Genomic DNA, 12,055 nt, shown 5'->3' on the forward strand with positions numbered 1-12,055 from the left:
GAGAGAGAGAGAGAGAGAGAGAGAAAGAGAGAGAGAGAGAGAATATGAGAAAGAGAAAGAGAGAGAGAGAGAGAGAGACCTGGTGTGGCAACGTAGGATAATCACACGACTTTTCAAGGTCAGTGGTTCAAACTCACCAGCCTCAGAAATCCTATATGGGGTCGCTAAGAGTTGGAACTGACTAAATGGCACTTACCAACAGCATATAATGTATAGCTGTTGTTTTGTTGTTAAGTGCCGTCAAGTTGGTTCCAACCCATAGCGACCCCGTATAGGGTTTCCGAGGAGCGACTGGTGAGATTGAACTGCCAAACTTGCAGTTCAAATGGCTTTGCAGTCTGGCATTAACTCACATCATCACCACAAGTGTGTAGATGTTGTTGTTGTTAAGTACCGTGGAGTCGGTTCCGACTCATAATGACCCTGCACAGGGTTTCCGAGGTTGCAAATCTTTACAGGAACAGAAAGCCTCATCTTTCTCCCACGGAACAGCTGGTAGTTTCGAACTGCTAACCTTGAGGTTAGCAGCCCGATTCGTAACTACTACGCTACCAGAGATCCTTCAAATCACTTCCAATTCCTGTTGTACATAAGGAAACACACACACTACCTAGTCCTATGTCATCGTCACAACTGCCAGCATGTTCCAGTCCATTGTTGTAGCTAATGTGCCAATCCATCTCACTGAGGGGTCTCCCTGGCCCTTGGTGGACTCTCCCTCTACTTCACCAATATGATATCCTCCTCCAGTAATTGATCCCTCCAGATGACGTGTCCAAAGCAAGCAAGTTAGATAATGTTATCTTGTGATCCATAAGGTTTTCAATCACTGATTTTCAGAAGTAAACCACCAGGCTTTTCTTCTAAATCTTAGTCTGGAAGCTCCAAGGAAACCTGTCCAGCTTTGTTGCTGTTGGTGTTAAGTGCTGTCCAGACGGTCTGACCCATAGCGACCCTGTACAGGGCTTCTGACCTTGAGGTTAGCAGCCCAACTTGTAACCACTACACTACCAGAATTCCATGCTGGTTAAAATATCTCAGGTATGATTTGAATTGGAAAGAAAGTGAAAGACTGCATTGGATACTCCGTGGGAGCATGACATTCCTCATAAACCTGAGTGGCCTTAGATGGGTCACCTCACCAATGCCTTTTTGGTAAGTGGAGTTCTAGTGTGGCACTGTGGGTTAGTGTGCTGGACTGCAAAGTCAGTTTGAACCCCAAGGTTGTGCCACTCTTAGGAAACCCCATACAGGGTCTCTATGGGTTGAAACTCACTTGAAGGCATTTAACAACAAACAAATACGGATAGCAGTGGGGCCCACCCACTTGCAAGGGCAGTTGAAAAAATTACCTTAGTAAGGGCTCAAAATGTTTTAACCAACTTTTATTAAGTCAACTTAGTGGATTCCTGGTGTGGTGCTGTAGGATCAGGATCAGTACTGGAGTTTGAACCACAAGGTTAGCAGATCAAACCTACCAGCTGCTCCTCGGAAATCCTAAACAGGGTCAATATAAGTCAGAACCGACTCCACTGCACTTAACAACAATAGCGAAGGCTAGTAGGAACCAGTATTGGTGCTAAGCTTTTTATGTACAACGTTTCAATTATTTCCCAAGGTTAAGGTTGATTTTATTCTGTAGCCCATTTTCCAGAGGAGAAAATTAAGGTTCAACGAGGCCAATGACCAAGGTCAAAACAGATTCAGAGACTGCGTTCTATCTACCTCCTTCCTAAAATATTAGCTTATTTTTATTATTAAAATGGCATTTAATAGTACCACTCCCATAAGGTTGTGAGACGTAAATGAATCAATATTTTTAACAGCTTAGTATAGTGTCTGGAGCAGACAGAGCTGTATAAATGTTTTGTTTAAAAGAAAAAAATGACTCCGATTTTAGGCCCACAGCCCTGGAGGGGCAAAGTCCAGCGCTCAGGAAATTGGTACCGGTGTTTCTGGGTTTGTGCGACACACACACAGAGACCTCTTTCCTCCTGCTCTCTCTCCCTGGGTTGCTTGTGCAAGCCGCGGGCGCCCGCCCGTTCCCAGGCCGGGCTGCAGCTGCGGGCGGAGGGGCAGGGCGGGGGCGGCATGCTGTTTGTCTAGCGCGGCCGTGCCAAAGGCGGCGGGCCTCAGACAGCGCGGCGCCTCCGTACACCTGGGGATGCTCAGGTTAAATAGCTCCGCATTCCTCGGGCCCAGCTGATGGAAAAGCTCCCAGGCCGCCGCTGAGCCGGCCTCCAGATGGGCTGGGTCTGGGCCAAAGGGGAAAAGAGGCAAACGTGGACTCCAAAGTGCGACTGAATGGTGGGGGAGGTGGCCCAGGCCCCTGCCTTAGCCCCTTCCTCCCCTGGAAAAAGGCCCTGTAGTATAGAAGTATACGCGGGGGGCATGCCCACGGCCCCGTGGGTGGGCTTGCAGACCGCGACCCACACGTGGGAGGTGGAAGAGGTGCACACGTGTCTATGAGAACACACACAACAATCAATCATAATAATCATCAATAATATACATTTCGTGTCAGGCACTGTGCTAAGCACCTCACTTCATGTATTCTGTAAAATGATCCTGTGAGGTCAATACTATAAAAATGCTGAAAGGAGGAGGAGGAAGGTACAGGATGTCATTTACCCACGAACACCGCTTTAAGTCCATAAATTACTTGGGCAGGGGGTGGTATCTGACTTAATGTTGTTGTTGTCTACTCATAGTGACCCCTGTATAGGGTTTCCAAGGAGCAGCTGGTAGTTTGAACCACCAGCCTTGCAGTTCAAAGCGACCTTGCAGTCGGTGCTTACTCTAAAGCGCCACACCAGGTTTAATATTGTTAAGTGCTGTAGAGTTGGTTCTGACCCCTAGCGACCCTGTATAGGGTTTCCGAGGGGCAGCTGGTGAGCTTGAATGGCCGACCTTGCAAACGGCTTTGCAGTCTGGCTCATTAACCCACAGAGCCCCACACCAGGACTTAATATTAGGATTCAATAAATGATCACCTTTATTTATTTTGATCACCTTTTTGTATTTGTTTCATTTGTAGTAAAAACAAAACAAAGGCATCAGAACCCTGTTTTTAACCCCACCTGGGCCCTTGGTGTAAAGGATTGAAGTCAAGCTCTTAGTGCTAGCTGTTATTAACAAAACATAATCATCTTTACCTGCTTTCTAGCAAGTTCTTTGCACTTTCCAGGATTCCATTTCCCCATGGAAAGTTGACATGACAGGGATACTTGGGTGTTCCCACTGCCATCAAGCCAATTCCTACACACAGTGACCCTGTAGGGCAGAGCAGTCCTTTAGGGTTTCTGATACTGTCAATCTATACGGGAGCAGCCTCTTTTTTTAAAAATGTTATGTGAATCATGTGATAGTTTACATGGGAGAACATTAGTATTACATTCATTCTATCATATATCCTTTCATTGCCATGGTTACAATCCCCTCCATGCGTCATCAACCAACCAAAGGGTATACACTATAAGCCTGCCCCCCTGTCTTCAGCACACAGTCCCTCTCCCTCTCGGGATCTAAAAGCAGTGTCATTTTTGTCCCATGCCCCTACAGGGACACCAGGGCCCAGACTTGTAATTCCATCTTTTGAGGGCTTGTGGCCCAGGATTGCCCACTACAGGACAAATATACACAAAAATAAACTCACATATGTGGTCTGGGCTCTGCCCCCCCAATTCATCTGTGGAGGTAAACCTAGGAGGAATTGCCCACTGCCCACAATGCATCTACATAGATTACACCAACAGCTGGAGGTTGCACACTTACACAGAACACTTATTAATATTCGGATTTGCTTTTCTGCATACCCCCATGAGTATCCTCATCCACACCCCAGGGCTGTACACCAATGACCCCAGATCCAGGGCAACCACCCACTTTGCACACACAGGCCCAGACATTCATATGCACACCCCCATGAGTATATGCGCACACACATGCCCAGGCAGATTAAGCCTTTGCCAATGACACCTTTTTCCTGCTTAGAAGCTGGGGACTTGACCTACCCACTTGTCCTTCAGAGCCCACACAGCAGCCTGGGGGAAAAGAGAGGAGGTTCATTTAACTGCTGGCAAAGCCAGACCAGGGTGAGGGGGCCGAGCTGGACCCAGAGCAGGTGGCCCAGCAGCTGCGTCTAGTTTGGCCTTGCCAATTTGCTCACCCACTTGGACAAGCTGAGAACCCCAGGGCAGCCTGGGGTGAGGTGGCCTGTTTGGGGAGGAACCTCCTTCTGGGGAATGTGACCCTGGGCAAGTCCCTTTTCTTTGCCTCTTACTTCCTGCAGGTGGTCCTACTATTTCTATGACTTGTTAAGTACTCTCCAACTCCAAAGGGAGCCTGGACAGGTTAATCTGCATTTCAACAACCTCTCCAGGTGACCCAGAGGGCGAATAATAGACTTGAAAAGACACATGAAAATGGCTCATTCAGGTCGCTAAAAAAGTCCAGATGTTAACCTCTGCAACCCCCTCTTCTCAAGCATCACTTGTGAACAGGGTCAGGGATCACCCCCCTAGCCTAGCCCACCCCCCAAAAAAGACACTGTAATTTTCACATCTAAAGTGTTTGTTTAATAACAAAGAAAACCACACCCCCACAGAACTATTGTAAGACAATACTCTCAGTCGGTGATCATTGTAATATACAATACAAGCATTAAAATTTCCTCAGAAATCTGAGAAGCACCAAACGTGACCATTTTTTAAAATTTCTGCTTTTCAAAAAATAGAAACACTCAGGGCGGGAAATTCCCCCACCCCAACAAGTTCTGAGTCTCTGGCGGTAGGCAGTAGTGGAAGGAGAGTTTGGCCTTCCCTCTCCTGTCCCCCCCAGCCCTGGGTCCAACCCATTAAGCAAGGGAGGGCCCGCCGGATCAATCTCAATCCTGTCCTCTCCGGCTCCAGCGAGGCTCTTGTGGTGGAGGAGACAAGTGAGCACTTTGCCTCTCGCCCTTCTCCGGGACTGGGGTTCGTAGCTCCCTAAGGCGGCGCTTCAGCGACACAAGATGCGATCGTCCGCTGGAACACAGGTTGCCTTCAAAAACCAAAAGAAAGAGTTTAGGAGAACTAATAGGAGAAAGCAAGGGTGCAAAGCGCGGCAGATCCCACACTCCCCACGCTTTCAGATCTCCCCAGGAACCCTGTAGTCAGGTGCCAAGTAGGATGTGGTGACCACAGGGTTAGTCCCCATTTCCACTCCAGGCTAGCGTCCCAACACAAGCCTTACCTCGGCAGCCAGGGCGCTGATCTCGCCATTGAGGGTGCTGAGCGGAGCCCGGGCGGGCAGCCCCCGGCTTCCGGGGACTCCGACGGTGGACTGGGAGTCCAGCTCCAGCTGCAGGTCCCAGATGTAGTCAATGACATGTTGGAGAATCTCCACCTTGCTCACCTTTCGGTTCTGGGGCAGTGTGGGCACCAGCTCCTTGAGACGCGAGTAGCAGCCGTTCATGTCGTAGAGCAGCACGTTCACCTGCTGCTCATCCAGGGGGGCGGGCAAGCGGCCTCCCGCACCTCCCGCGCAGCGCGAGATGGCCACGCTCTGCTCTGACAGGCAGCGCACCACCTCTCCCGTGCCGCCCGCTGCCTTGCCAGCTTTTAGCGTGCAGCTGGGACCCGCGGTGGTCACGACGCTGCTATTGGCGACCTTCATGACTCTTGACGGCAAATTAAGAAAGAAGTGGTGAATCAGCAGCTAGCGTTAGGTGTACAATAAACAGAACACTCTATCTTAAGGTTACACAATGCTGAAGACGCCAACCCCACAACCTCGTTTTTATACAGACGCTAATACCCTGGAGGGGCGGGCTTCTCACGTTCAAAAACAGCCAATGGGAGATCGGGGCGTGGCCTCCTCTTGGGCTTCTAGGTTCTGCCTCTTAGCCAACTGACACACCCTCTGGTGTGAATTAAAGGGACTTGGGCTCTAAGTCCACAACGTGTGACAGGGCAGGGTGGCTAATAAAGATAAAGGCTGCTTTGAGCACTTCAGGAACGAAGCAAGAGAGGCCAAACCCGTGTTTCTAATAACCATACAGATCTCACTAATTTTCCCCTTGCTCATTTGGTGGTTTGTTTCTTTTTTTTAAACTATCCAACTCCATTTTACAAATGAGGGGAACCGAGGCTCGCTGGGAGCAGCGGCTGGCTCTTAGGTCTCCCGACGAGCTCAGGAGGAAAGCCTGGGCTTTGGAACCCTTTTGGAAGAATAGTTCTCAGGCCGCGATCTTCCAAAGATCTCAGCAGAAGTTTAAAGCGGACCCCCTTGCACTTTGCTCCCCGGGACTGGTCTCTCTCTGGTCTCCCTTCCCAGTTCCCAAAGAATGTTGCTGGCTAAAGGTCTTTGGAGGTGGAAGCAATTAATTTGGGAAAGTGTTCCCTTGGGGTTGGGGCTGGGCTTCCAGGATCTGACCAGTGGAGCGAGACTACACCCAGTATTTTACCCTGAATTTGCAGCCCCCTACAAAAAATTATCCAAAGTTTGCAGCAACTGGTGATTTTTAATTTTTTTCCATTTTTACCAAGGAATTTTTTTTTTTTTTTTGCGAAAGACTTCGGAGCAGGGTCTCCCTCCCACAGCGCGGCAGCTGCAGAGCTCTAGCCTCCCCCCTCACGTTCTCTGCCGGCCTGTGTCAGCGTCTAAACAAGCGGCTCAGACCGTTAGACGCCAGCCCCGTGACGTCACCCATTCATAAAACCCCGACGGGCTGTCAAACTGGCGCCGCGCGGGCGGTCGTCATGGAGACAGCAAACTGGGCTAGCTAGTCCTCCCACCCCCTTCTCGTCACCTGCGTACCCGGGGCCTGGGAATGGGCTCCTCGGGAGTGTGGCCCTCCGGCAGGGGTCACCTCACCTCCCTACCCCACACCTGTGAGCTGACTCCTATTCTCCACCACTCCCCCACCCCACTTTCCATCCCTCGTCCTTCTCTGCCGCAAAACTCAGACCACTTGGTAAGTTCCTGTCTAGCCACTTCACAACTTCTGCTTGGACCTGGATTAAGACGCCCAACTAACATGCCAGCTATGCTGCTGGGTAAGTTTACTGAGTGGAGGACCGTCTCTGAACTCAAAGATCTTCTAACTGATGTATAGATGATAATTATTAACAGAACTGTTCAGTCTAGGGAGTTTGTCTATATCATCATAGGCTGCTGTTGTTAGGTGCCATAGAGTCGGTTGCTACTCATACTGACCCTATCTATGCAAAGCAGAAGGAAACACTGCCCCATCCTGGACCAACCTCAACTGTTGTTGCCAAGCTTGAGCCCATTGATGCTGCCACTTTCCCAATCCATCTCACTGGGGGTCTTCCTCTTTTTCTCTGAACCTCCACCTTACCAAACATGAGATCCTTCTCCAGTGACTGGTCCCTTCCTGACAATATATCCGAAATATGAGAGGCAAGTTTGGCCATCTTTGGCCATCTTGGCCTCCCAGGAGCACTCTTGGCTGCAGTTCTTCCAACACAGATCTGTTGGTTCTATGGACAGCCCATGGCGCTTTCAATATTCTCCTCCAACACCATAACTCAAAAGCATCAATTCTTATAAGATGTTCCTAATTTATTGCCCAACTTTCACATGCATATGAGGTTACTAAAAATACCATGGCTTGGGTCAGGCGCATCTTAGTCCTAGAGCTGACATTGTCATCTGTAATCCTCTCCAAACATAAAGCTGTTTTATTTAAAAAGGAGTTTCCCCCTTTTGTATAAAATGGAGCTGCAGCAGTTGTAATGGTTACATTGTTATAACCAAACCAAACCAGTTGCTGCTGCTTCCATTCCAATTGATGGAGATGCCCTGTATGCCAGAGTAGAACTGTGCTCCTTCGAGTTTTCAGTGGCTGATTTTTCAGTACATCACCAGACTTTTGACACTCCCCGGACTCACTAGCTACATTTGCATCACCATTGTTCCAACATTGCTGTAGTATGTTGTAGGCCCTTCTGACTTCAGCCCTAGACATACTACAGGCAGGTAACAGACTGAATAGTCAACCAAGGTCACACAGCGTTGTTGTTTGTTGTTGTTAAGTGCCATCAAGTCAGTTCTGACCCATAGCGACCCTGTATAGGATTTCCGGGGAGTGGCTGGTGAACTTGAACCGCTGACCTTGCAATTCAAATGGTGTTAGAATCTGGCGCGTTAACACACAAGGCCACACCAGGACTCCACACAGCGTTGTTGTTGTTGTTAAGTGCCTTTGAGTGGATTCCCACCTATAGCAACCCTGTATAGGGTTTCCAAGGAGCAGCTAGTGAGCTTGAACCACCAATCTTTGCAGTTCAAACCACTTTGCAGTCTGACGCATTAGCCCACAGCGCCACACCAGGATTCCCCACACAGCATTGTTGTTGTTATGTGCTGTGGAGTCGGTTCCGACTCATAGCAACCCTGTACAGAGTTTCCGAGGCTGTAAATCTTTACGGGAGCAGAAAGCCTCATCTTTCTCCCGAGGAACAGCTGGTAGTTTCCAACTGCTGACCTTGTGGTTCGCAGCCTGATTTGTAACCACTACACTACCAGAGGACACAGCATTGGCAAGGGTTAAATACTGTGCTCATATATGACAGGGTGACATTATGGTCCCTTTTTCCCTGCTGTGCCTCAAGGAATTCATTCACTGGGTATCAGCAGGTTCCATTTCCCACATTAGTTCAGGAGAGAGGATAATAAACTAGGTCCTACCTCTGCCTCATCCTGGTGTGGCACTATGGGTTAATGGGCCAGACTGCAAAGCCGTTAGAACTGCAAGGTTCGGTGGTTCAAGCTCACCAGCGGTTCCTCGGAAACCCTATACAGGATCGCTATGGATAAGAATTCACTCAATGGCACATAACAACAACCACCACTATCTCAAACCAGTAAAACCAGTTTCTTTCTAGTGGATTCCAACTGAAGGCAGCCTTTGTGCACCAGGTTTTCAATGGCTGATTTTTTGTGATGGATATTGCCAGGTCTTTCTTCTGAGGCACCTCTGGGTGTAGACTGAAACCTACAACCTTTAGGTTAGTAGCCAAGAACCTTAACTGTCTGCACCAGGCAGGAAACTTCCACTTCAGAAAACTCAGAAAACTGATTAGTGAGACCAACTTCAAAGGAGAAAGTCTTCATCAGTGAATTAGCTACACTCCCACACCCTTACCAACCCCCTCAAAAATACTCTTCAAACTCCCTAGGCCTTATTTTGCAATCCTCTAATGGTGGGAGCCTTGATGTGGCACTGGTAGATAAGCACTGGACAACAAGGTTGATGTGAACTGCAATGGTCTGCAATTCATATCCACCAGGTGCTCCTTGGACGCTCTATACAGGGTTGCTATGAGTAAGAACCAATTTGATAGCACTAAACAACAACAACAATAGTGGGCAAGAACATTTTGTTGTGCAGAAGAATTGCTTAAGAATTGGACAGATGCTGGTCAACTAGAGAAAATTAGAATAATTGTGTTTATTAATTGCCCCAGAAGTTCTACTTCTTCCTAATAGATTCCAGAGAAACCAACACAAGCAGGCACCAAGATGTCTGCTCAAGGATGTTCACTATGATAGTATTTGCAAGAGGGGAAATTAAGAAGTTAAGAACCTAAATGCCCATTGCATTTATAAAGGGATGAATGCAGTCCTAATGTTGTGGATTAGGGAAGTGAGGCTCTGAGAAATACCTAAATCCTGTTGTTGTTAAGTGCCATTGAGTTGGTTCCAACTCATAATGGGCCCGTATAGGGTTTCCAAGGAGTGGTTGGTGGGCTTGAACCACCAACCTTGTGGTTCAAACCAACCCTGTGGTCTAGTGCGTTACCCTGCAACACCACACCAGGAGTCCACCTAAATCCTACTGTTTGTGAAATAATAAATGATAGACTGGGGGGCTGGGGGGCTGTGAGGGGACGGACAACACACAGTAGGACCTGTCGTATGCAAAAATGTGAACATAACTATTCGCAAGGATCTGTATGTCTGGAATTGAATTTTTAAATGATAAGAGCAGTTCGAAACTACCAGCTGTTCCACAGGAGAAAGATGAGGCTCTCTGCTCCCGTAAAGATTTCCAGCCTCGGAAACCCCGTACAGGGTCGCTATGAGTCGGAACTGACTCCATGGCACATAACAACAACAACAGAGACAATTTACTGCAGAAAAAATCCCAACAAACTACTGTGTGATAACTCTCCTATGAAATTCTAGAGCAGGACAGACAAATTCATGATGAACGAAATCAGGATGGTGGTTGCCTCTGGGAGTGGAAGGTGGGAATTGCCACTGACAAAGAGTTGAGGGAGTTTTCTGGAGGGGTGGAAATGTTCCTTATCATAATGATGGGGATGTTCCCTATCATGGGTTACATAAGTGTATGAGTTAGTCAAAACTTATTGACTTATAGTGTTGTGCATTTCATTGTATGTAACTTGTATATCAATAAAAAATATTAGGAAGCGAAGAAGAAGGGGGAAAAAAAAGATGCAAGGGTGAATAAATAAATACCAAGTTACTAACAGGGGTGGTCACTGTGAAGAAAAAGGGAAAGCAATCTGGGATAAGAGCTTCACTTTTATCTTCAGTAGATTTGTGTGACCATCACCGTAGTCAGACACAGAACAGTTCCAGCTTTTCCCTATTTTAAAACTTGGATTGCTCGTTTTTTATTGTTGAGTTTTGAAAGTTCTTTATATATTCTGAATACAAATCCTTTATCAAATATATGATTTAAAAAAACTTTTTTCATCTTGTAAGTCCGCATTCAGTCTATAACTGATTGGAATACCTAAAATGGGGGCTAGAACTTGCCCAGTGAAGGAGGCTTCCTGCAGAGCCTTTGCATTGCACAAGACCATAGGTGAAATCCTGATCCCCATCCAGAATCTTCTGAGGTGGAAAATTTCCACTTGAAAGGACAAGCAGACCAGCCTGGAGCAGCTAGAAGAACAGAAGATACTTCTTGAAAGAAAGACCAACAGGAAAAATAAAAAACAATAATGGCAGTCTGACTACTACAAGAACAAGCAAGTTGTTCCCCTGGAAGCCATCAAAGCAAGTGGTCAGATCCCCTCAAAGCAAACCCCCTTCCAAGACTGAGACTCAAGTGGAATACAATAGCAGGCATTTGGTCTTGCTGCTGACCACACTGGTCACCAATAAGGGAAAGTGGAGGGAAAACAGCAATGAGTTGTGAGCTAAGTCCAACTACATTCAATAGACTCCTATTAACCTGTACTGAGACCTGGTTGGCCAGCAGTGTGGTAAGACCTGGGGTCTCCTGGGCCCAGGGGCAGGGACATGGTCCCAGAGGGCTAGAGCAGAGTGTGAAGCGTCCAGCTGATATGAAGTGAGGGGAGATGCACAAGAACACCCATACTGGCAGATAGTACCCATTTGACTTGGCATCAATGGCTGGATGATCAGAACTCGACTAGAGGAAGAAAGAAGAGGGAAAAAAAGAGTAATCCACTACAATTAGATGAACTTGACCTATGCTTGTGAATGCAGTATGGCAAAGGAGCAAACAAATCTTCACAGCAAGGATCATTCCCACCTCCTTGGTACACAGGGTCAACAAGGATGGGGAACTTAGATATTGACTACCCAAAAAGGAGGTGTGGGGGCTAGAAAGGAGCTCTGGTAGCGTAGTGCTTATGAATCGGGCTCCGAACCTCAGGGGCACCAGTTTGAAACTACCAACTGGTTCGCGGGAGAAAGATGAGGCTTTCTTCTCCCATAAAGATTTACAACCTTGGAAACCCTGTACAGGGTCACAATGAGTTGGAACCGACTCCACGGCACATAACAACAACAAAGGCAAGACGTGACTGGCTTACAAGCTTTCAATAGAGAAGCTAGTTCCAGAGGGTACAGGGAAAGGTAGAATCTCCACTGAGTTGTTTCCAGTCTGTCTCATTGGGACTGATGAAAGGTGACAGAGATAAGACTCCTGTGGTTCAATAGGGAATGATTGCTATCAGGTCTGACAGTGAGTGTTGGAAAGGTAAAGGTAAAGGAGAAGAATGGTTGATTTTGCAGTCCAGGAGCATCCCTGGAAGCATCAAGGGAG

The 12,055-nt window shown here is 47.7% G+C and overlaps 1 protein-coding gene across 1 annotated transcript; it reads right to left on the minus strand.

The window, feature by feature from the left end:
* Positions 1 to 4,998: 4,998 nt before the first annotated feature.
* On the minus strand, positions 4,999 to 5,655 carry ID1 (inhibitor of DNA binding 1, dominant negative helix-loop-helix protein). The gene is made up of 2 exons (XM_006860712.1): positions 5,233 to 5,655; positions 4,999 to 5,040 (listed from the first exon to the last, which is right to left on the minus strand). The coding sequence occupies exons 1-2, from the start codon at positions 5,653 to 5,655 to the stop codon at positions 4,999 to 5,001; spliced, it is 465 nt and encodes a 154-aa protein (XP_006860774.1).
* Positions 5,656 to 12,055: the final 6,400 nt, after the last annotated feature.

Source organism: Chrysochloris asiatica, unplaced genomic scaffold, assembly GCF_000296735.1.
Source record: "Chrysochloris asiatica unplaced genomic scaffold, ChrAsi1.0 scaffold00039, whole genome shotgun sequence".
Classification (NCBI taxonomy): domain Eukaryota; kingdom Metazoa; phylum Chordata; class Mammalia; order Afrosoricida; family Chrysochloridae; genus Chrysochloris; species Chrysochloris asiatica.

Excerpts from the sequence above, each read along its gene's own strand:
- ID1 (XM_006860712.1), bottom strand. The coding sequence starts at position 5,655 with ATGAAGGTCGCCAATAGCAGCGTCGTGACCACCGCGGGTCCCAGCTGC. Across the intron at positions 5,041-5,232 it reads TCAGCGCCCTGGCTGCCGAG|GCAACCTGTGTTCCAGCGGA; the intron begins GTAAGGCTTGTG and ends TGGTTTTTGAAG.